This window comes from Exophiala aquamarina (assembly GCF_000709125.1).
Source record: "Exophiala aquamarina CBS 119918 chromosome Unknown aczIA-supercont1.1, whole genome shotgun sequence".
Lineage (NCBI taxonomy): Eukaryota > Fungi > Ascomycota > Eurotiomycetes > Chaetothyriales > Herpotrichiellaceae > Exophiala > Exophiala aquamarina.
Window position 1 is genome coordinate 188,332 of NW_013550587.1, and position 23,907 is coordinate 212,238.

General features: G+C 51.1%; 11 protein-coding genes across 11 annotated transcripts; 7 read left to right on the plus strand and 4 right to left on the minus strand.

The window, feature by feature from the left end:
* Positions 1-354: 354 nt before the first annotated feature.
* A1O9_00074 (uncharacterized protein) lies at positions 355-939 on the minus strand (the record flags this gene model as incomplete). Its single annotated transcript, XM_013409238.1, has 1 exon — positions 355-939. One exon carries the CDS (start codon positions 937-939, stop codon positions 355-357), a length of 585 nt encoding a protein of 194 aa, XP_013264692.1.
* Positions 940-2,268: 1,329 nt separating this feature from the next.
* A1O9_00075 (uncharacterized protein) lies at positions 2,269-3,390 on the plus strand (the record flags this gene model as incomplete). The annotated part of the gene is made up of 1 exon (XM_013409239.1): positions 2,269-3,390. One exon carries the CDS (start codon positions 2,269-2,271, stop codon positions 3,388-3,390), a length of 1,122 nt encoding a protein of 373 aa, XP_013264693.1.
* Positions 3,391-4,288: 898 nt separating this feature from the next.
* Positions 4,289-5,512, plus strand: A1O9_00076 (uncharacterized protein; the record flags this gene model as incomplete). Its single annotated transcript, XM_013409240.1, has 2 exons — positions 4,289-4,757; positions 4,845-5,512. 2 exons carry the CDS (start codon positions 4,289-4,291, stop codon positions 5,510-5,512), a joined length of 1,137 nt encoding a protein of 378 aa, XP_013264694.1.
* Positions 5,513-6,374: 862 nt separating this feature from the next.
* A1O9_00077 (uncharacterized protein) lies at positions 6,375-7,760 on the plus strand (the record flags this gene model as incomplete). Its single annotated transcript, XM_013409241.1, has 1 exon — positions 6,375-7,760. One exon carries the CDS (start codon positions 6,375-6,377, stop codon positions 7,758-7,760), a length of 1,386 nt encoding a protein of 461 aa, XP_013264695.1.
* Positions 7,761-7,882: 122 nt separating this feature from the next.
* Positions 7,883-8,794, minus strand: A1O9_00078 (uncharacterized protein; the record flags this gene model as incomplete). The annotated part of the gene is made up of 2 exons (XM_013409242.1): positions 7,883-8,603; positions 8,685-8,794. Coding segments are annotated over 2 exons (831 nt in total), but the record flags the coding sequence as incomplete, so codon positions are not given.
* Positions 8,795-9,464: 670 nt separating this feature from the next.
* Positions 9,465-10,861, plus strand: A1O9_00079 (uncharacterized protein; the record flags this gene model as incomplete). Its single annotated transcript, XM_013409243.1, has 2 exons — positions 9,465-9,674; positions 9,740-10,861. 2 exons carry the CDS (start codon positions 9,465-9,467, stop codon positions 10,859-10,861), a joined length of 1,332 nt encoding a protein of 443 aa, XP_013264697.1.
* A 2,211-nt stretch (positions 10,862-13,072) lies between these two features.
* A1O9_00080 (uncharacterized protein) lies at positions 13,073-14,425 on the plus strand (the record flags this gene model as incomplete). Its single annotated transcript, XM_013409244.1, has 1 exon — positions 13,073-14,425. The coding sequence occupies one exon, from the start codon at positions 13,073-13,075 to the stop codon at positions 14,423-14,425; it is 1,353 nt and encodes a 450-aa protein (XP_013264698.1).
* A 268-nt stretch (positions 14,426-14,693) lies between these two features.
* A1O9_00081 (uncharacterized protein) lies at positions 14,694-15,563 on the minus strand (the record flags this gene model as incomplete). The annotated part of the gene is made up of 2 exons (XM_013409245.1): positions 14,694-15,376; positions 15,443-15,563. 2 exons carry the CDS (start codon positions 15,561-15,563, stop codon positions 14,694-14,696), a joined length of 804 nt encoding a protein of 267 aa, XP_013264699.1.
* A 566-nt stretch (positions 15,564-16,129) lies between these two features.
* A1O9_00082 (uncharacterized protein) lies at positions 16,130-16,627 on the plus strand (the record flags this gene model as incomplete). Its single annotated transcript, XM_013409246.1, has 1 exon — positions 16,130-16,627. The coding sequence occupies one exon, from the start codon at positions 16,130-16,132 to the stop codon at positions 16,625-16,627; it is 498 nt and encodes a 165-aa protein (XP_013264700.1).
* An 864-nt stretch (positions 16,628-17,491) lies between these two features.
* On the plus strand, positions 17,492-20,207 carry A1O9_00083 (uncharacterized protein; the record flags this gene model as incomplete). Its single annotated transcript, XM_013409247.1, has 3 exons — positions 17,492-17,663; positions 17,703-18,467; positions 18,522-20,207. Coding segments are annotated over exons 2-3 (2,400 nt in total), but the record flags the coding sequence as incomplete, so codon positions are not given.
* Positions 20,208-20,920: 713 nt separating this feature from the next.
* A1O9_00084 (uncharacterized protein) lies at positions 20,921-23,722 on the minus strand (the record flags this gene model as incomplete). Its single annotated transcript, XM_013409248.1, has 1 exon — positions 20,921-23,722. One exon carries the CDS (start codon positions 23,720-23,722, stop codon positions 20,921-20,923), a length of 2,802 nt encoding a protein of 933 aa, XP_013264702.1.
* Between the last annotated feature and the right edge of the window lie 185 nt (positions 23,723-23,907).

The following is a 23,907-nucleotide window of genomic DNA, read 5'->3' on the forward strand; positions in this document are numbered from 1 at the left end:
CCACATATGTGAGTACGAGGCAGCGAATAATGAGTACGAGGAGCGGTTATGTACGGATGGATGGTGTACTGCTCATTTGGGGGGCAGTGGCGTCCAAAAATCATGGAGTTGGAGCATGGCGAGCTTCCCATGTCCGAAGATTGGGCTGTACGAACACAACACGTCCCCTATCTGTTCCCCATTAACTACATTCCATCTCCGAACAGAGGTTGAAAGAGGTCCAAATAGCTTGTGCACCATCTGGGGTATTGCTTCGAATATTCTAGCCCTATCTACTTCTAGTTCCCCGTTTCTTCTACCTTATTCCTACAGGCATGGAATATCGTAGGCGGACACAACGACCGAAGGGCCAGCTCATGCATCCCTTTGCCAGAGCTCCCTTCTGATCTCTCGGTCTTCTCGTGCAATCCTCTTGGACTTGCTCCAGTTAGACTTGACGGCAGCTGTCACATCCTGTTGCATTTTCTTGGCTTCTGGGGCGAGTTTCCCCACGACAAACTGGACAAACAGGTGTGAACAGTCGTACTTCTTTGCCAGTTTGTTGATGCTCCATGTGGTAGGATCCTGTGCCCGCAAGGTCCTCATTTCATCCGCTTGGGCCTCTGTTACATGATAGCGCTTTTCGGTAGACTTGAACAGTGAAGGTGCCTGACTTGAAGGAGGCGGGCTTGGGATCTTTCTGGGGTCGGTTTTTGGTAGGAAGACATTCGGAGTATGGAGGACATTTGGCATGCTCGGAGGTGGGTTATGGATGATGTGGTCATGCTGCTCAGTCTTGGAGGGTAGGAAAGCAGGATCAGGTTTGATATTGAGTTTTGATCGTGTTCTTCGAGCAGACGATTGATGGCGCCGGAATGACGGGACTAGGATCTGAGCACATAGTTTGTAAAAGCGCGAGGACGCGGTTAAAGGAGTGGTCGACGGGATTAAAGGTTGCATAGTGCCGGAATCGTCGCGTGGATGGAGGGTACTCGGCGGTGGGCGACAGAGAGCGGAAGCATGTGAAGCAGCCGGAGAAGTTCTTCTTTGGGTGGCTAGGGTGAGGAGAGGGATCTAGATGGCCAGGCTTGAGTCCCGATAGCAAAGCAAGGGCTGCATTTACCTTCTGCCTCTAGAGACTGCAGATTGGAGGGAAGAAGGTCGAGGGGAGGTCGGCGACGAGGGTGAAGATTTTGAGAGGAAATGGCAGCGACGAGGACAACCTGGTAGAACGCAGTATGTAATAGCTCAATGCAACGAGCGCGCTTCAGGTGAGGCTAGCTGGCTTGGCATCGGCTAATGGACAAGTGCACTAGCCGCGACTAAGGGCAGTTAGAGCCCGGAAGAGTTGCCTTGTAGGGTCATACATAAATATAGATACGACCGCGTGGGCTCGGAACAGCGAATGGAGATCACGGGTTCGAGTTTCGTTGCAGCCTCAGGATTCAGGAATGACGAAGGGATCGCAGCCGAGGGTGCGCCCTTATTGTTTGCAGCCTCAGGTTTGATTGGGGGATACACAAATCATCAAATGGGTTGGCATGTCACAAGACCAAGACTGAGCTGGATTGAGCCGGACTGAGTGGGATCACCTGCTGGTCGGCCCCTCCTGGATCTTGGGCCCTGGACCTTCAGCCCTGAGCCTTTAATGATACCAGTTAATTACCCAGTACTTACGAGTGTTCCCCAGGTACTCCGTACTCCGTACGAGTAGCTCTCCTTCACTCGTATATGTGTACGAGTGGGTAGGCTAGGATGTGGTAGGTAAATTTAGGCTGGACTACGAAAGCCTAACAGTAACGAGTAGTACTCGTATAGGGTAGTCTACTGTTGTCCCCCTCTATCTCCATCCCCATCTCCATCTCCGTCTCCGTCTTCAGTTCCTCAACACCATCCATCATTCCCTTGACCACCTCCCTCCATCTTGTTTACATACCTCGCCCTCGATCTCGCCCATTTCTCTGTTGGGCCAAGCACAAACAACCACCGTTACTCCAGACCCCATCCGTCTCCCATATCCTCCTTAATACACCCTCCTCCACCGAGGACCCAGCCTACCAAGGCCCTCTTCGCCAATTTCCCATCCCACTTTCCTCTCTGCCTCCGCCGCCCCCATTACGTTGCCTGCCGCTTCCGACCCAACCCCCTATTGCCCGTATACCAGTCCTCGGGACACTTCCACAAACTTCTCAATCACTAAACCTCCAGAGACATGTGAATTTTGGCCATCTCTTCTTGTTTCCTGACAAACCAAGACACGAGCTCATGCTCTGCGCCGGATCATCCACCATGTCTTCAAGAGACCCTTCCATCAATGCCATCCACCCCAAAACAAACACTCCCTCCACCGAGTCCAAGGATTCAGCTGCTCCCTTGTTAAAGAACTCCTCCCACCCAACTCCACATGGGCCGTCTACAGCACATTCCGACAGCGATCCAACCACAAAGCATCGAAAGAGAGATTTTTGGAAATTCAAAAAGCCAGACGAAGAGAAACAGCAGCCAAAGGGCAAACCCGTCGTCGACATCAGCCCACGACTTGGGCTGAGCCCGGCATCTCCCATCAAGTCACAAGATGCATCCGCCGGGCCTGTTTCGCCTGGTCGCACCCTTCCATATGCACTTCCAGCGTCCCCCAGCATTGGAATTCACAGTCCATCTTCCAGACCACAATCACCCGCCTCATCCATGATCTTCGAGCGAAATGTCCAGGAAGATGTTGTTCTCCCAGAGACGTCCCCTCATCTTCCCTCACATGTTATCATGGAGAACCACATCGCACCCGCTCTGGACGCCTCAGCTGCTGCAATTACCAATGAGAAACTAGACCCAGATACCGTGGAAATTGTAACCCATGCAACCCATCAGTCTGCTGCCGTGACCATCACCGGCGTCGGCGCCGAGCATTCTTTGGCGTCTTCAGTCACCGAGGATTTCCCACCCACTTCGCGACAGGAACCTGACGAGACCTCGAATTATGGTTCGGTGGATCAAACTGATGTCCGCCGTTTGAGCTTTATCTCCTTCGCCGACGTGGTTCACGGCGAGCAAGAGCTGGTAGAGGGCCGCCGTGATTCAGCTCACCTCTCAGGCCATCACAGCATTGTGGTCCCTCGATCACCTTCACCCATTCGATCCCCTACCTCTTCGGCAGCGTTTGGGACGTCCCCGCCCACCAGTGTTACTGCATCAGTCAAGGGCTTTGAAACATCACCGCACCGTGCTCCGAGAGGCACAGGAAGCCCATTGCCCGGCCAAAGCTCGCCTCTGGCACTCGGCAGTGAGATCAATGTGGAAACCATGAGGCAGGCATTACGGAAGACTGGCAGTGGAGATCTCAGTCATTTCCGAAGCCCCCCTGTCAGCGCCATTGGGAACGACGATGGCACGTATGAACGACCTTTCCGGTAAGAGGTACCGCATTGGATTTGGAATCTGGGACTATCGCAATCATTCCCCAGGACACGAATGCACATGATCTACGCTGGCGCACATCATGATTGGGATAAAGCGGTAGTGATGACTGGCATAAATCTCTATAGCGGGAGTCTTGAACGAACTTGTTTGGCTAGATGATTCGTCTTCTGACTTTGGACACAGGCGCGCGCACTTCTCTCTTTCTCATTGCTACGTGAGAGTGCTAGGTGTAACCTCTAGATACCACCAACTGCCTCTTCCCCAAGGTTTTGTTGGCTTGAACTGAATTATGATACTTCAAAGAGCCTAATCGAATGAAATTGCACTTTGATTAATTACTCAACTGCAGGGAACCCGGGCTCTGGAAACACCACTAAAGCTCTTCCGGTACCAGCTATCCTGATGCCTGGAGGTCTTCTGATTGCTTCAGCTTGCCCCTCTTCCGCGTCTGTTGTGTCTGTGGCGATATGCCGAGGTCTTGACGTCTGCATCCCACCTCTCGGGAGCTTCTCCTCTCCCTTTCCGCTCCCAAAAAAGGGTACTTCTCACGTTCCTTCGCCCCCTTCCTTTCCAACTTGTAGCTGACATGGCCTCGTATTTCGTTTCTCTGTGCTCTCGTATCGACTTGAAGCGGGGTTGCCGGGTTGGTGAAGCCCTGGCTCATACGTCCTCCAGAGTCATATAATATATGTACCCTACACCATGCTGGGTGATTATCTTCTGTCTTGTGTAAGCCCATGGGAAAACATCTTTCACGGTGATAGCAGCGGCTCTTTCGTTGCCCACGGCGAACATCGATCGTCTTGTGACTACAGTGTTCCAAGCAAGCAATCTAGGCGACCAAACCTATTGATCAGAACTCACATTTCACAACAGAGCGATATTCTTGACCATGGCAGTTCAATCCTTGTTGTCCACATTCCCATCTCCGAAACAAATTCTCCTTTCCCCATATGTCTCAGGACCCCTTCTCTTGTATCTTACCAAAATCAACCCCTCTGCTGTGGAGAAGATCCCGTGGTTCAGGGATCTGACCCTTGCACTCCCCTTCTCCCTCCCTTTCAATCTTCGCAACGATGTGACCCTCAGAGCAACCCCACTGCTGAAGACCTTGAGATATATTTTTGCCCTGGGCGTTATCATTCATCTCAACCGGTTCTTCAACCGTCTCGCGCTGAATTATGGCCATTTGAAGAAACAGGGCGTCCCATGGGACTTCCACACGGAAGGGAAGGAGACGATCTTGATCACAGGAGGATGTAGCGGGTTTGGCAAGGAGATGGTCAAGATCTTCTCGCGACAGACGAAGAGCAAGATCTTGGTTCTCGACGTCCAAGATCTACCTGCAGATCTCCAGGATGGTATGCTCACCCTAAAGCTGATCTATTCTTTTGTTTTCGTCCATCAGAATTACCACCACATCCAACAGTGCTGATTTCTCTACCTAGTATCCCGTTTGACTTACCACAAAGTCGACCTTACGTCCAACGAAGACATTCACAACGTCATCTCCCAAGTCCTCTCGCAATCCCCACCAACGGTGCTGATCAACAATGCCGGGATAGCTCAGGCCCACACGATTCTCGACACATCGGATGCATTCCTGGAGAAAATCTTCCGCATCAACGTCATGTCACACTTCACGCTTATCCGTTTGATTCTGCCAACCATGATGAAACAACGGAAGGGCCACATCGTCTCCATCGCGAGCATGGCCAGTTACACTGGACAAGCGTCGCTGGGAGATTACTGCGCCACGAAGGCCGCCGTCCTGGGTATGCACGAATCTCTTGTTCTGGAGTTGAAGCACCGCTACGAGGACCAAGGTGGGCATACTATTCAAGCGAGCATCGTGCATCCCATGTGGGCGAATACTCCATTGGTGGGCAGCTGGGCGCCAGAGCTTCAAAAGTCCGGGCAGCCCGTGTTGACCGCCACAGATGTGGCCGAGCAAGTTGTGAAGCAGGTTCTGCGCGGAGAGAGTGGAAGTGTGTTTGTTCCTGAGAAACAGCTGGCGGGATCCCTTATGAGAGGGTTTCCGGATTGGCTGGCCCTGACAGTGAGAGCGGGACTACAAAGTGCGACGGCCACAAAAGTGGCTTCCAAGGTGATATAACAAGGACTTGTGAGATTGATTGAGCTTGTTGCCTCTTTCTTTCTTGTATGATGATCCTGCCCTGGAGATATCTGGTAACTTGCGACTCAACTGTGGCAATGTAATGGTACACGAGCCTTCATGCTCAATTGCTCATCTCCCCACCCTTCAATATCCACGATGCCACAGCGACTATCAATCCCGCGTTACCTTTTCCAAACATCGGTATCATTATATTTATGGTTGGACAATCATGCAGGTACGAAGCTAGTCATGCAGCTTACGACAAACGGTTCATGCTTCTATATTCTTCTCTTTTAGTTACATAACTCAGGGCTTCAGTAGGCTCAGCACTATATTAACAAGTCTTGAACATTAGCGTTAAGGCCCAAGACCATAGAGACGGCTATTATAGCAACAAGATTTCCTCGGTATCTCGCGAACCGAAATAGCCAACAACGATCGCACTCGGCTCCTGAGCCGATCTCCCGGGAGAGGAGCCCGAGCGGGTGGCGGAGGACAACCTTTGGCCTACAGAATGTGGCCTCGGATGGCCGCCTGTTGTCTTACGGCCATCACATTCAAACAGTACCCCAAGTAGCAAAGGTGACTTCTATAGAAAGACTGTGATCGAAGCCCAGATTAACTACAGACCATGGCCCTGTCGCGAGCTCCAAAAGTGGTACTCTCACCCTTCTCCCGCTACCTGCACTCGCCCTCTATAGGTAAAATTGCAATTTCAAGGTTTAGCAACACAGCAAGGCATTCAAAAGCATACGCAGCCACCTTGGGCCATGATAAAGGCTCCCAGTTATTGTCAACAACCCAGTGTGAGGTGCAACCCGGCAGTATCAATGCATTCCAAGGAAGACCATTTAGAAAAATGCCGGTCGCAGACCTTCTACGGTCACTTCTTGTTCTGTCGGTCGCGGCGTTGCCTCGACCCCTGCTCCTCGCTCTCATACAAATGGCCAAAGATCGCGCGAGTCTTCTGAGTCGCAGCAGGTTGCTAAGCTGGATGATCAGGAACACCTTCTACAAGCACTTTTGCATTGGTTCCAATATGAGCGAGATCATATCCAACACCGCTGCCATTCGAAAGAGGAGCGTTGATGGTGTAATCTTGACTTACGCAAAAGAGGCAGCAGTACGACAGACTTCGACACAAGCGGTGACGCTGACGAGGACTGACCAAGATCTGAACAACTGGGTTCAATCCAATCTTCAGACCATAGAAATGCTGTTTCCAGGGGACTACGTCGCGTTGAGGGTCACAGGAGCAGGACCAGCCTCAGTCGACTTTCTGAAGCGGTATACTTCGGCCTGTACATGGGAATCAGGTTCGCCAGCCTCCACCAATGAAATGGAGACGAATCTCAAGCAAGAGCATCAAATCCTCCAAGACGCGATGCGACAAATATGCACGAAAGCCCAGTCAAGACGAGTCCGTATCCTGGTCGACGCCGAAGGCTCACGCTACCAGCGTGCCATAGACGAGATATCACTGAATTTAATGGCCGAGTTCAACCAGCACAGCAACAGTAGTCGTAACGAGAATGGCAGAGCCACAATTCTGAACACCTACCAGCTCTACCTCAAGAACAATATCGACAAGATCAAGCGGCATCTCCAACATTCGGTTGATCATAACTACACCTTGGGGCTCAAGCTCGTAAGGGGTGCGTATATGTCCGTTGAACCTGACCGGGAGATCATTCACGATAGTAAACAGAACACGGATGAAGCATATGATGCCGCGGTGAAGTTTTTGCTCGATGATCGGGCAAATGGACTTGAGGAGGGGTCGACTCATGCCGAGAAGTGGACTACTGATATCATGCTTGCCACGCACAACACACGGAGCGTTCAAGAAGCCTTGAAACAGTACATGTCCATTACCAAATTCAAAGACAGGGTTCAAGGTCTCGCCTTTGCACAGCTCATGGGCATGGCGGACGAGCTGTCGTTGTCGCTCGCGGCGCATTTGGGGCAAATTACTACCGAAACTACACTCGACTACGGGCAAGATTCAATCCTCACAACTCATGCACATCAGAACTTGACCTTTGCCCGAGTGCGAGACCCTAAAGCTCCAGTTTCTAACTATCCAGAATTGAGTGTCTATAAATATACCGTTTGGGGCACCTTGTCTGATTGTTTGTTGTACATGCTCCGACGAGCAGAAGAGAACAGCGACGCTGTAACGAGGAGCCGTGGGACACTAATGGCTGTATTGAAGGAACTCTTGAAGAGGCCGATGTTGCTTTAGAACATAGCCTTAGATTTTTAATGGTTAGTGAAGCTAGCTTTAGCATTTTGAACGACGCTACACTTGATATGACTTCGATCCCAATGATAGTGGGTAATCTACACACGGGCCAAATGGGCACTAAGATGGTCTAATTTTCTCTTCATCGCTTCTCTGATTTCTGTGTTCAGCACGCCTCCCACGCCAAAGGCAGGTAATATCCGCAGCATTCTTGTCGGAATCGCCGCAGAAAGGTCCCTTGCCACCCTTGCCAAACGATCCGAGGCACTCAAACCTCGGTGTGGCCGGTTGTACAAGTCAAGGGCCGACAGGTGTATTGGCGTACTGACGACCTGTATCATTACCGGTAGCATAAACTGGGATACTCGTAAGCGGGCCTCAGGTGTGCTCAGCAGAAGTTGATGCTTAAAGCTGGCAGGAAGGCTTTCGAGACGCGCGGCGAGAATAGGTGGGCAGACAAAGCAGCCATAGATGGTGAGGACGTCGCGGAGAATGAAGAGGATGTAGCTTATCGGCGGCACAGGCTTCGGCTTAGCAGCGGCACCAAACATCTGAGTCAAGCAGGAGTCTTTGTAGACCGTCAAACTGGTACTGACAGTCGAAACACCTATAAGCTTGACTGCCGTGGGAGAAACTGGGGAGCTGAGCCTGCCCTTGAAGCAGTGTTGGAGAGAATCTATGCTGTTGGCAGTTGTATACGTGCCAGAGTACACCATGAAAAGCAGTCGTGAAGCCCTTGAGACAATATACCTATGAGGAGACAAGAGTAATGGCTTGCAACTCTTCCATAGCAGCGGTAATATACGTCTTCGGCGGCTTGAGGAAGCGACTTGGATAATGGAGCTGCAAGAAAATTAGGACAAGACCCACGAAGCTCCTCTCGGAAGCCATCGAGAAATTCCAGTTTCTGGTAGTAAGCCTCACCTATCTACCACAGCCACAAGCGGTGACACAGCTAATGATGCGGATGCCGCAGCAACGACATCGCAGAAAAGGTGGGAAGTTAGCTCTCTATGGTCCCAAGACATCAGATTTGCTTGGATCCGAGGGATCGCAGAAGCCTCCAATCGAGGAAGTAAGCCGCTCTGTAAAGAGACTCCCTTACTATATAATTCCAATTGTCACATCCGCGGCTGACCTGATTCGACGCAGGTTGGGAAGCTACCCAGTGCGACCAGGGGTTCGGAATTGCATCCGAATCTCCACATATTGTGGCACTATTCAACTGTTCGTCGCCGCAGATTCAAAATCAAAAGACTTCTTTGAATTGACCACAAGGGGCGAGTAGCATTCCTAGCTGCTTACTTCTCTAGATACCCCATGCGTGCACATGATTGATGATTCTTGCTTTGTGGATTAGTTCGGGTGTCCTGGCCTGATGCTATTCCCATAAACTAGGGAACATATTTGGGTAGGAAAAAGCCGAGGGGTAGAGAACAGAACGGATGGCCTTCCGCTTCTAAAGGCTCGACCGGGAAGGCCTCCCGAGGCGTCCATTCCTACCCTTCATTTTGAAAGAACAAAATGTTGGCCCTTCTAGATGATGGCCAGCATTTGACTGACTCCAATTGACTGATCCTCGCTGTTGCGGCTTAATCAACCCCTTGATAACTCGTTACACGATTCTGCGAGTGATAAATTATCACAACAATTTGCCCCCGGCATTAGGACAATCCGCATTGTATTGCAACTCACAATCGAAGCATGACTATTAATACAGCAGAGCCTGTGGCCATCCTAGGAGCTGGCGCCTGGGGCTTGTCGACCGCTCTCCATCTCCTCAACACAGGACATACAAATATCACGGTCTACGATCAAGCATCTCAGATACCATCACCGTACTCTGGTGCCTACGACTTGAACAAGATCGTTCGAGCTGAATATGAAGATGAATTTTACACTGAACTAGCGCTGGTAGGTCGACCCAGAAATGGGGTGATATTATGGATTTGGCTATGGGTGCTGATGCTAGGTTCTAGAAAGCGATAAATACCTGGAAGACTCCCCTTTGGGGGAGAAATTTTCACCAGGTGGGTTACGTGGTTGCCGTGACAGGTGCAGCGCCTGATAAAGCAGTCAAACACCTACAGAAAGCACTTGGTTCGGTGAAGGATCATCCTGTATTCTCTGGTGGGATTACGTCTTTGGATACATCTCAGGCATTCAAGGACGTGTTTTGGCAATTTAGCGGTCCACTAAATGGCTTCCGAGGCTATCATAATCGGCTTGCGGGTTACGCTCACTCATCCAACGTAATGGCTGATATGTATCAGCATCTGGCTGGTAGAGGAGTTAAATTTGTCCTTGGTTCCGTAGAGGGCAAGGCAGTAAAACTTCTTTACAGCGACGATCGTGATGGGCCCGGGCGGCGATGTACTGGATTCCAGGTGGCTAGTGGAAAGGTCCACAGAGCTACAATCACCATCGCCTGTCTCGGCGCGTGGGCCGCGATGCTCATCCCTGATATCGGCTCGTACGTCAAGGCAAAATCTTGGTCCGTTGCCCACGTTCAACTCACAGAGCGGGAATGTGATTACCTCCGTGGTATCCCTGTCCTTAATGTTCGAGATCTAGGCTTTTTCTTTGAGCCTGATCCGGCCACCCGGCTCTTGAAGCTGTGTCCTCTGGGTGCAGGTTATATCAACACTGATAAGAATACGGGCATTTCTTTACCTCCTGGAGAGACTCTACAAGCAACGAAAGATTATATCCCGGCGATCGATGAAAAAAAATTGCGAACACTATTACGGGAGACATTGCCGTGGTTGGCAGGCCGCCCCTTTGTAGATAAAAAAATGTGCTGGTTCGCGGACACTGGTGACTCGGAATACACAGTTGATTTTGTTCCAAATACGAGTAACTCCTTGATCGTGCTATCTGGAGACTCCGGACACGGATTCAAAATGATGCCAATTGTCGGAGAGTGGGTTGTCCAACTCTTGAAAGATGGAAAACAAAGCCTGACTAGGTGGCAATGGAGACAAATTCAAGGGAAAGGCGCCAATGAATGGGGCGACGACGTGAGTTGGAGAATCGGAACGACAGAAGAAATCAGAGAGGTTACCAAAGAGCAGGCTAGGGTAATGGGAGCACGTTTGTAAGCTCACAATGTTTAAGGCTCCCTGATTTTGAGTATTCCCTTCACCTACACAGATCTAGAAGAAATCGTAATGCTGACCCCTTCCTCCTGATATTTACCAGTATGCACACCTTTTACTTGAACCAGCAGAAAATGATTCCCTTGACTGTGAACTGAACTCTTGCAATATAAATTCATATATGAATAGCTGCAACCAGATCCTGTAGCAAGATGGCATCAAGTTGAAATGTGAAAAACTCGCTAGAGCCGATATATCATTGATCACCATCCAGAAGGTCTGCAGCACTCATCAACTGCACGGACCTCGAGGCATTCTTCCATGTTCAATATTCGGATGGCTGTCCAAATGCTCCCAGATCAATCATCATTGCCTGTACGCTATACCATGGCATTGCCGATTGGCCGTTGCAGGCCGTCATCTGGTATAGCCTCATTGGCAAATTTTGTGTCCCCAAGAGGCTGAGCCTGCATGGGCATACTAAAGCTGTGCTCTTTGAGGGTATTCAAAGTATTGCCCAGCTGCTCCAGTTCAGCCTGAACCGTTGCTTGACGTGAACGATCTTAAGGTCTTGCGGCCGTCCGAGCGAGTGACTACGCTGGGCTAGGGCTCACATTTCCGTTCATTAGTTGCTGAGAATTCAACCAGTGCCTTAGAGATACTGTCTCAAAATGCGACAAATGTCATTTCGGTCCACATTGATCTTGATGTCACTGACCACCGCGTCGCTAAGGACAATGAGTTCAGGCATGGTTGCTCAAAGACTGGTTACAGGCATCGAAGAGATTAAGTGACCCGTTTTCTTAACCATCATATTTGGCACGGGTATGGTACCGCCCTCTCCAGAAGTTGCTGCAATGATGACCGTTATGTGGTCGCCATCCCGATAGCGGGTTCAGGGGGCCAGGGTTGCCAATAAATCGGCTTCTCATCCGAGGTGGAGCATCCTGCGTCCAGTAGATCCCACCCTGGTAATTGTCACTCCGGAGAAAGCTACTTGCTCCAGAGTGTATAAGTTGAACGTCGGGGTAGAGGACCGGGACAGCACCGATGACAATAAATGAGAACACGAGATCGCCATAAATCATTCAAATGGTATGAGCCAAGGGAGAGTACTATTACAATGCGTTTCTCCCACAGGTTCACATGTTGTCGGCGTTCACACTGCTGGTGAGGTCTGCGATGTGGTGGTTGACGGTGTGTTTGATGTGCTTGGTAAGCCCATGTATGAGAAGATGATGCTCATGTGGATAAAAGCCGACCATCTGCAGCTACTGCTCATGGACGAACCTCGAGGTAGTGCTAGCATTTGTAGCAACATTATTTATCCACCGTTAGACCCAGAATGTCGGGCTGTCAACAAGACGCTCTTTAGAAAGTCCACTCAAAACCTTACTAATTATAACTTCATAGCCTGTGTATTTGAGCGTTCAATATTGTGGATTTAGAAGTAGTACCAACTAGCAGGCCACTTCAGTCAAGACTGAAGAGTCGCCATAAAGAAAAGTTACCCACTCCTATAGGGGAAGTTAGCCGATAGAGAACGAGGCTCCGCTACGTGACACGGGGAGGAATGAGTATGGTAATTACTCTGTGGGCAACAACTCGATTATTCTGGTCTTGCAAGAGCGGCAAGAAACTGAGGGACTTAGAATGCAACGGAAGGCAAGTTTAAAGTCCTCGTTCCTTTCTTTGTGCTACTGGAATATGGTGTCTCGTCTTGGTTAGAATCAACCCAATGTACCTTCACAAGGATTGGCGTCTCAATGATATTGCTAGTTTTGATGCTACATATTGGTGTATCCACGCCCTTCGCCATGCAAGGCTGCTTAACAAATGCCTGCATGAACTTTCAAAGCTATAAGCTAGCCCTTGCTACAAAGTGGCATTCATAGAGCATGCCACTGAATTTCTAGCCCTTCATGAGATCGTGGCGCTGACAGCTTGATCAGCCAAAAGCATACGGCCACAATTCACCGTATGTCATCAGAGACCCCGGAATTGTTGCAGTAAATTTTCCTGACCCAGATGTGACCCTGTTGTCCCCGGCCTTTACATCTCCTGAAACGGTCCCCGTGACATTTGCGAATGGGACATCTGGGCCCACCGACGACTCTGTTCTTGGTGATTATCTCTGCACTTGAAAATCGCACCTGAAAGCTAACGAACAAAGTAGTCCGTTCTCTCGGTGACCTAGCAAGCCGCAATGAGTGGATGAGACACGAGACCGCAGACTTCCCATCCGAAGAAGGCAGAAATATACCATATGTGGTATTGTCTACATCTACGTCATCTCAGACCTTGCCCAGAGACCCCAATAAGCTCCGCGTCTGGATCCAAGGGTCAACTCATGGAGATGAGCCTGCAAGCGAGCAATCGATTCTAGCGTTTCTCGGAAGCCTCGATGCGAACCACAGTCGGGCACTGTCACTCCTGCAGAAGTTGGACATTCTGATACTGCCACGATACAATCCCGACGGCGTCGCGTACTTCCAACGCCGCTTCGCCACCAATTTCGACCCAGCACGAGACCACATCAAGTTGCGGTCGGAGCAGACACGGCATACGAAGTCGCTTTTCAATGCATTTGCTCCCCACGTCGCAGTTGACATGCACGAATTCAGCGCAAAGGCGCGGTATGCGGAACGGTATGTTCGCGTTCTAGATGGTCAGTTTGCCGTGGGGAAGAACCTCAACATCCACCCGGATATCCGCCGTCTGTCGGAGGATATCTTTGCACACAGCATCGGAGCCGCGTTGGAGGCTGTAGGCCTGCGCTGCGCACCTTATTCGACGGGCCGGAGAAATGCTACCGACGATGGACGTTTGAGTTTCAGTGAAGCTGGTGGCGAGGGATGCATAGCTCGCAATGCGTGGGGGCTGACTCAAGCCGTCGCCATCCTCTGTGAGACCCGGGGGATAGGCATCGCGGACCAACATTTTGCGCGAAGGACATTCACAGGATTGACAATGTTAGACGCCGTAGTCTCAACCGCTGCGCAACGCGCTGATGAGGTCTGGTCGAAGGTGCATCTTGCGAGACAAGCTTTCATCGACAGTCGCGAAGATATTGTCGTTACTGACGCTCCGAAGATTATCAAATGCAGCTGGCCATTCGTCGATCTTCACGGAGGTAGGCTGGTCGAAGTGCCCTCTATTGTGAAGAGCAGCACGCCACTGAGCCCGAAGTTGACACGGGCCAGACCACGGGCGTACCTGATACCAAAGGCATGGTCTGAACTGATCCCCCGCCTGTTAGTGAATGGTATCGATGTAACAACACTGGAGCAGGCATTTCGCGACGAGGTCGAGGTATTACAGATCACTTCCGTTGAATTCGAGAACGAGTATCACGAAGGCGCTGTCCGCGCAAAGGTGAAAACAAAGCTGCTGAGGAAGGTCATTCAATTACCGGTTGGAAGCTTTCAGGTTAGCACGGTGCAAAAAATGGCCGCTCTGGCCTTCATAGCACTCGAACCTGAGGGTGTGGACAGTTTCGCCACGATGAACATTGTGCCGCTTGTGCCAGGGGATGACTATCCGATCTTTCGAGTGTTGTGGAAATGAATGAACAAGTGCTTTGTACATCCATGCTACTCTGGTGCTAGTGTGATATCCCATCCCATTTACTGTACAGCCATCTTCTCTTCCCCACTGCCAACTCTGGAACTGTGCAATGCGGGGGCTGCCAGTGTGCTATGTCTATGTATGTGAATTTCAGGTGTGTAAATGGTGTCATCATACGTAGTCGTAAAAAGTCCATTGGAGTCCCTTCCAGCCCCATTCATTAATTATGTTTCCCCCCAACGCATTTCACAGCCGGCGCACACCCGGGTTATCCATTCATCGTAACATCATCGCCCCTTTCGCCCTGGGTCACGTCATCGATCTTGCGTTTCGAGCTTGTTGAATCCGACGCTGGCTGGCCTGGATCGTGCAGCTGTGTCCCGTCGTCGAAATCTTCAGACACCTCCCACTCCACTATTGTTGAGCCATCAGCGCCAATGCCATGGCCCCGTCGAGTCTTGTGCCTGCGTCCAAGGCGGCTCCCTTCGAGCAGCTCTTCAAACCAGGAGAGACCTCCTGTCTTCCCATTCCGCTGGCCCTGTGTGACTGCTGCGGATTCTTCTTGAGGCTCCTGGGGCCGGTGTGTGGGCACAGCTGAACTTGAGCTTGTGTCTCGTCGCTGTTGCTGGCTTGGATGCCACTCTAGAGCTTCGGAGTCAATGTCGCCCGGCAATAAGTCTAATTCCTGTAGAGCTCTTAGGTCTTCGGTGAGGAGACTTCCTAGTGTGACACTCAGGTACTCCGCTTCCGACGCTGGTTGTTCAGTCCAGTACGAGAGATGTGTTCCACAATAACCACAGAATACCCGCTGACAATGAGGGGTGTGTAGAGGGGTGAATATCTTCCGTATGGAGGAGTGAGTTTCATCGGGGAAATGGGCTTGTGTGGCGGATGCGAACCATGGCAATGGCACCCGCAGCCATGCTGTCAGCGGAGTCGCTTGACTTCGTCCTGCAATGAGACTGTTAGTTGGAAAACACAACTGAAGCTGGGCATTTTCAAGGGGGCAGGGTTTACTGCTCTCGCTGCTGTCGTCAAAGTATACTTCGGCTCGTTCCACCGCACCCTCGGGGACTGTGATTGAGTAGAGGTTGCGTCCACAATTACAAGCGCCGTGGATCGGCCGGAGTTGGCTCATCGTAGCTCGCTCAAATAGGTGTAGGTGTAGGTGTAGGCGATATATCGGCAACGCAGATCGACGTAATGGCGTGATCAGCAAATGCTTTAACTGTTTGATATCCAACGGAATCAGTGGAGGAATGTTTCGTTGATTCGAATGATCCAGCACGAGATGGAGGGTTCTGGTGTCGGAGTTAAGCACATGCACGTCTCGGTTGTTTCCGGCGCTAGTAGTGTTAGCGCCGTCCACTGAAAGCTTGTTTGAGGAACGTCAGCTTCCTTTCAATGTTTGAACCTGAACGTGAACTTGTTGACAACTGAATAGCTCAAATCTGAAGAAAACAACCCTCAATGAAACCTCTATAGGTAGGGCCATTCAAGCTCAAGTCTACCTCTGCTTAGAGAAAAGCTTGAAGAATCGGTCTGTTCACTGAAGGAATCCTATGCCTTCTCGCCACAGCTCGACGTCCCTCTTGATCCGGGCCACCCCAGTCTCAGGCCACTCATTGAAATAGCCCACGACAGGCCAGCCAGCCTTCTGCCGGCTACAGCTGTTTGTGACTTCTCCAACTAGAGTCCCTCAAAATGTCGAATGAAGAAGACAGAGCCACGGAGTCCAACGGCTCCTCTCCGGCATCGTCAACTACCTCTGAGGCGAAAAAACCGTCCACCACTCCAGCAGGCTCTTCAAAGAAATCGAAGGCCAGCAAGCCTAGACTGACAGCGTCTCAGAAGAACTTCAACCACAAAGATGCCGAGAACAAACGGCGGACTGCCATTCGTGAACGCTTCACGGAGCTCTCGCAAATGGTGCCCGGCGCACAAGGACAGGAACGGAGCGAGCAGGTCATGTTAGGGAAAACCACTGATTTCCTAAGAGACATGCTTCAGGAGCAAAGAAGACTGGAAGCTTTGGCTGATGCCCAAGGTATTCCCATTGACGACTCCACTCGCATGAGAGATGACGATTATGGCGGTCCTCAATGGGTCCAGCCGAATATGGCAGCGTATGAATCGAGTAAACAAAAGAAATCGACCGGTGACTCCCAGAGTGCGACCAAAGAAGACGACGAGAACGAATGACTGGGCTCTGCACAATGCTTGTTGTGACGTTCTCTGTCAGCGAGTGCAAGACATCATCGTTGGCGGCTGACAAACAGCCTGCTTTGCGCCGGGAATGGTCTGAGTATGTGTGGGCTTCGCACTTTATTGGTGCGCGTGAAGACAGAGATCACGGTACAGGGGAGCGCATGAGCGCATTAAGCGATGCTCAAAGAGAGTCATTTTGAGGGAGTCAGCTTGCTGCGCTCCCCAGTACCAATGTAGTCTCTCTCCTTACGCGCTCTTGGCCCAACAAACAAAAGGTCGGAAGTCAATTCTTTTAACCTTTTCCCTCTTGCGTTCTTGAAGCATTGCCGCTCTTACTTCGTTTGGTCAAGCATGTCCTCTAGCAGAGGAGACCGTGAGAGCTCAGGCTCACCGGCCAACAGAGGTCTGCGCAAAGCAACTGGCGTCAGTGCTAGAGCCAAAGGCATTCGACAACCGTCCTCTCCATCGCCCCCCTTTTCAGCCCCAGCTCAAAAGTCCGCCGAGACCGCGACATTCACACAGAGATCACGAAACAAAACTCCCCTCTGGTTTAAGTCTTCTTCATCGTCATCTACACTCGCACCAGCATCTAAAGCTACACCCTCGACAGATCCTTCCAAGAAGTCAAAGCCGTGGGTTGCCAGTGCGACGAGAAGGCTTGGATTCTCCAAAGGAGCTGCTAAGATTTCACGTCGCCACATTGACACCATGGACAACAAACCAGACTCTTCCGTGACTGGCCAGTCTCTGCAAAAGCCTACTGTACGTTTCACAATATCAATTGCCTTGAAACCCTCTAATAAGCTCTAGATTTGTGACGAGATCATCAGTCAGCGAGTTCGTTCTCTCGAAGGTTCTCGTACTCGCCCCCCTATTGGCCACGCAAGTCCCCATGACAAACCATTGCCCAGTCTTCCACCCCTTGGTGCCATACATAGTTCGCATGTAAGTTATACCTTGATTGACTGCAGAGAGCGACCACTTCGTGTCTCCTGATCATTGGGAGCCTCAGGGAGTGCACTGGTCCCCCGTTTAACTTACAAAAGTCACTGACAACGATGTCGGCCAGGGTCAACAACCAAAAATCAAGCCGAGCTTGGGCGAGAGTGTGATTGAAGGCATGAACAACTTGACCTTGACTGGAAATCCTGAGAAGCATGATACCTCCCATATCCATCAGACCGCAACATCAACATTCAACTATGGTCACGGATCTCATCGCAGTGCCGCGCCCGCGAACATCCTCAGACGATCTGCCACTGGTGCTGGCCGTCTCTCCTCTAGCCAGGTGCCAAAGCCGAGAGATTCAATGATGGAGTCGCTGTCGCGTCACGTGGAAGCAGGACCGTCGATCCGACAGACCAAGACTTCGGCTATGAGACTGCAGAACTCACTCGAAAAGAGATCTCAGAGCTCCCCTCTAGCTCGACATGGTGTTACTGAAACAGGCTCTCCCTATTCCTTCCCTGCTCGTTCCAACTCGGGACAGGGCAAGGGCAAGGCACCCCTAGATGAATTTCGACGATACATTCCGCAAGAATCTGTTGGCTTACCTTCCACGGAGAAGAAAGCCTCCGACGGATACGATCCCAGTCGCTATAAGAGTTCGATTCCTTTGCCAATCCGTTCTTCTCGTCAATCACCCGAATATATCGATCCAGATCCAAAGACCTCTTTCATTTATCAGAACGCTGCTGGTGTCATAGAAGCTGACCAGAACGACCTCCGAAAATGCACACCAGGATTCTTACCTACCGCAGACCCCCAAGGCTCGGGTGATCAGTTTGCTGGCTATGAGCTTCCAGCTGCCATGTCAGACGAAGACTTTCTGGCTGTGGAACAGACGTCACCAATGCAAGTCCCATACGTCGAGGTATCAGCCTAGGAGGATGATACCCCGGATGGTTCTGTCGAAAATTCTGACGATAATGTGCATGATGGTTCCGACAATCCTGTCCATGGCTACGACAAAGATGGTGCCTTCCACATTCGTCGGCTCCGAGCCGCCGATGCAAGTGGGCCCACCTTGATTGTTCGGGATGAAGCTAGCGATCTTCTACTTGGCGTAGAAGATGCGCCTGCGACTCAATCTAATTCTACAGCCGGTTTGAGACTGAGACGCACTCAACGTGGTCTTCGCGGTTTGGCAATTGAAACTATTACCAACCGCTCCTTCGCCACGCGTAGAGGCGATAGTAGCGAAGATGACATGCAGAGATTGCTTCCAGACACTGATCTCGATAACGACGGTCTCATGCATGACAATGACGATGAGCAACATGACTGGGACCAAGGCCCGCCTTACACATCTGTCCATCATTCAATCGCTGTTGAGAGTAGCTCTAGCTGCCTTCCATCTGGCCATGATCAAACGAACTTGGAGCGCTTTGCATTGCCATCCAACCATGTGATTGCAGTTTCCCAGGATTCCTCCCCAGAAGGACCTGACCCTGGGCCGATTCAACGTCTACGCACTCGTCCGTCAACTATTGGTAGACCTTCGCAGGTGACCCAGCGTGTGGACCCAAGCAAGCAGAATGCTCAGTTGTGGTTCCAGGGCGTAGATGAAGAAGACCTCAGCCAGGAGCAGTCCATCGATGATTTGCCATCTCGTATTCACGGCATGGAACCTGGTGCATTTACCCCAGCTGCCACAAGCTATCCGACTCGTACATCTTCTCGAAAGCCTAAGGCCAATCCTGCCCCGATCGATATCTCGTCTACAAAGGGAATTGAGACCGGAAATCGTTTCCTAGAACAAGCCTCCAAAGCACAGGCTCCCAAATTGCGCGGAATGCGACTGCCCAGACTTGTGAAGACATTCTCGCAGAGTGTCAGTCCTGGCCCAGAAGCTGCAAGCGAGTCACATCAAGGTCCTTCATCCAGCAAGAAAGTCCTCTCTCAAATGCGTGGCCTCTTCGCCAAGCGTTCGACTGACTTTCAACGTGGAGATGGCAGTGTCACTTCTTCTCTGAGGAAGATACCCAGTAAGCTTGGTGTGCGCAACTTTGACTCTGTTCGCCACAATCGAGTCCAACAGTCGGCCAAGTTTCCCAACACACTGTTGAACCCTGGTTCAGCAGTACGTGAGTCTTCGAGCAGCGATAATAACACTCAGGAATTTGTGATTTCGGATCCTTTTGCTGACCCGGTCACACCGTTCACTGCTGGCATCATGGACTCCTCAACCACCTCGACTTCAGAATCTCAAGTCAATCCCGACTCTGCATCTCCAATCATCCCCGCGTCTGCATCCCTCATTCCCCACAGATCGTCAACTCCGGCCTTGAGCGAAACACCCACGCCTACACCTCCTGCATCACTCGATAGTGCTACAGAGCTGGTGCACACACTTTTGAATCGTGCACTTGCCGAACCTGACGGGGAGCGTAAGGTTCAATTCATCGAGCTGTCTAAATGCATGGTTGCAATTGTCAACAAGGCTCGGGATGGAGCAAAGGCACTGGAACAGGCCAAGATAGAAGCTGCGAAGGCAGAGATGACTTGGCTCAAAATTCAACAGGATATGGATCATCTCGAAGGGGTTCTCCGCAACATGCTCTCAGGTCCAACAAAGTAAAACGCTCCCAAGTTTATCTTGGCCGGCTTTACGAACCGCTCGAACTCAAGATTTCATTGGACAAGCAGGTGCGAGATGAATCAAAGGTGATGCTGAGTATTTTGCCTTCACAGGGTATTGGCGATATTCATCCGACATAGTCACATTGGATCTTCAGCAATGGCGACATTCCCAGCCCTTCCGTGTTCAATGCTCCTGACAAAAGCGAAAACCTTTCCAAAGAAGGAAAAAAAGACCCACAAGAGCCGAAAACACCTAAAAACCAAATCAAAAAAAATTGTCGGGAGTACGATGAAAACCACATGGGAGGATGTCTCGCTCCGAAAATGACGACAAGACGGGAATTTCAGCTGTGACCAACAATCAGAGCCGTTCAATGATGTATGAGTCAACATCGACCCAAAGGGTACCTCGGACAAGCGAAGGAAGCAAACTCTGTCATGGTATGCACAATGGTGCTATGAGGAGTCAGGGGGACCAAATACCCAGAAAATGGAGGATGAAATGGAAGCGGATCTCTTTCAAGGAGACCGTTGATTCAAATTGAATCTCAACTCTACTGTACGAGCTCCTACGCTTCTAAGCTAGTTCCAATTGATGTCCCAGCAGACATTCAAGTGATCAAATATCACCAATCACCAATGATTCATGTTCATGTAGCTCCTCCCTCCCCTCCCATTCCATGTAACCCTTGCACAGATCTAGGCTTATAATGTAGTTGCCTGCAACACATATGGTTGCGAAACAGTTGGCCGCAGCATCCTGGTAGTTGGCCGCAGCATCCTAGTAGTTGGCTGCAACGCCAGTAACGTCCCGAGCACCCGAGCTCTGAGATTCAGCAACACCTCTCTGGCATTTTCTGGTGACGACATTGCGTGAGCAACAGTGTCTGCCGCACGGTGCATAGCCAACCTGACCGGGGCCCAGTAATCACTCCTACCCAGTATGAAGATCGGAGGAAGGCCAGCGAGAGTGATCGCGAATATTAGCGCCTCGTACCAGTACTCGTGGAGGCCGTTGCGCTCAATAAGTCGGAGCACTGCACTGGTGGTGTTGATGAAGCCGTCTTCCAGCTTGTAGTAAAGGCCGGACGCGAGACGGGCTTCCTCAACCGCGGCGTCCAAGGGCTGCAGGGCGTGGTTCATGTGGCCCTTCGTGGCCCATTCGCAGTAGACCTGGCTGCGGGCAATGCATTTGTAGTACGTCACGAAGCTGCCACGGTCTGGGAGGTGGAAGGGGTTGACGTCTTCTTGGCTTGGGGTTCCGTGACAGCGAGTTTGCCCGCGACCGTTTTGTGGTCGACGCTGCTGTGCTTCGTCCTGGGCCATGTCGTGGTCCCATTCTGTGCCGGGATGACGGTGTCCATCGCTGAGCTTATCCACATCCTCGTCCTCCTGGATCTCGGCGTGCAGGACGGGAAGGTGTTGTTTGAAGTATTCCTCGAGCCCGTCAAATGACCGAGGGCCATCTTGTCCAGTCTGCGCGTTGAACTGAGCCTCGATCTGCTCGTATTGTTCCAGGTCCACGTTGTGAGGCACCACGGCTTCAACTTGGCCCCAGCAGGTCATCTTGATTTGCCACTCATCATGCTCCGAAGGTGGATCTGGTTTCTCGATGTCATAGTCGGCCTCGTTGATGCACTCCATGGTCTCGGACTGGGTGAATGCAGTGCCCTTTGCAATGGGCCGGAGAATACGGACATTGGTGCCATCTTTGCCGCTGAGGCGGATGGAGAGATGGACGGACGCGGCCTTGTAGATGAGCACGCGGAGATCATGCATCATGTAATCCCACAAATTTTTGGCAGCTTGCTTTTCTGCCTCTGTGATCTTGTCACCACGGAATGGGTGGCGTGATTTCGGTTCCAGCAAGCAACGAGAGGAAATCAGTGGATCGAATAGGCGAGGCGGCATTAATGGTTCAACGAGCTCCAGGATCAGTCGCGCCAGGGAATCTGAAGCGTTGAGCATGTCCTGACGATGAGCCAACCAGAAGCCATGCGTTTCGTGAATGATTTTAGTAAGCAGAGCAGCCCGCTTCTTGTTGCGGACGAAGGCATCATACTTGAGGTATTTCTCGTCGAGCTCCTTGAGTTTTTCGAGTTTGGGCCCCGTAAATGAGAAAGCAGTCTGCTTGAAGACATGTTCTTCGAGATACTCTCCAACAATCGCATGGACCAAAGCAACGCGACTTTCAGGGTTGGTGAAAAAGTCTCGCCAGCTATAGGCATCGCTATCGGCGAGCCATTGTGCCATGGTCTTGAGACCGAAATAGTCCCATTTCAGCAGATGCAGAGGCCAAGCTTCAACCTGCTCATCGTTCAACTGGAAGCTAAAGAACTTTTTGGCAAACGCCTGTGACAAGTCCTGAAGTTCCGTGAAACATGCGCCGATCTCTGCAAGATTTAGATCTTCGGGGATGAGCAGGATACGATCGAAGATGCCCTTGAGTGGATCCTCCAAATATGATGACGGTCGATATTCATCATCATCATCATCACCATCATTACCATTGGCGAAATGGGCTCTTTTGGGCGGCCTGCTCGTACTGGCTGCATCTTCGTCGCCCTCTTGTAAATGTCGTTTCATCGCGCTCTTCAGCTCGGCTGTTGTGTATCCCGGATATGGAGTCTCGAGATTCTGGAACAGTGCACGCTTTCTAAGCAGGTCGCTGGGCATCTTCCGACCACTGAGATAGAATTCCCCGCCGATCGGTGTTTGATTTCCAGTGTCAGCTGTCCCTGCAGAAAACCCATCAGACGCCGAAATTTGAGAATCTACGTCGGAGTGCTGTTCTTCTTGTTGATTTGCACCACTTCTGCCATCTGTATCGGTACTTGCTGTGTCGGTAGTATTGTGGGTGTCATCTTCGGGCTGGTCAGCGCCTTGATCGCCGTCTTGGTCTTCAATCTGGTCTTGAGGGCCCGGCGTTGCATTTTCTTTATTCGTATCGTGAGAGCCAACATCCGAACCGCTCTCACTGACACTGTCACACTTCGTCTGTCTTGCCTTTGGCCGTGGGGACCTCTTTGAAGAAGCCGACCGGCTCCGATTTACTGGGCCCTTTTCAGGGGACATGCAGTGATCCGAATCTTCGTGCTCTGGAGCATCCACTGGCAGTATATACGATAAGTCTGTGTTTGGTGATCTTTTCTTCTTGCGAGGTTCAGGGTCCGGGTCCGGGACATATTCCTCGTCACTCCTGTCAGAAGGGGAAAGTCTCGCTTTCTGCTTCCCCTTTCCAGAGGTTGATTTTCGTGTTTTGATTGGGTCTTGTGTAGCGACTGGAGTCTTTGGGGTTTGGGTAGCTTTGGGTCCTGTGGGCGATCTGGTCGGGGTCTTCGGAGCTGGCGATCTTCTAGGTGGCGAAGGCGTTTTGGGTGGCGGGACACTTTTCTTAGGAGTCTTTCTTCGCCGCATTCGTTCCTCTATGTTCGGATCTGGAGACATCAGCTGCGCTGCTCCCTCAGAAACGGCGCTCCGAGTCTTTCTTCTCTCGGGGGGAGCCATGATCAAGAGTCTTCGCCAAAGCAAGGTTCAGGTCAGCAAGGACAGAACGAAACAGGTAAGTATCTATAGATATAGCAGATAGTTACAAGACAAGGGGTTTGAATTGGGAAGGGAGTTATGGTAAAGACGAAGACGACATTTATCGGGAGGCACAAGGCGTATGCAAACGGTTGTACCTCTCTGAT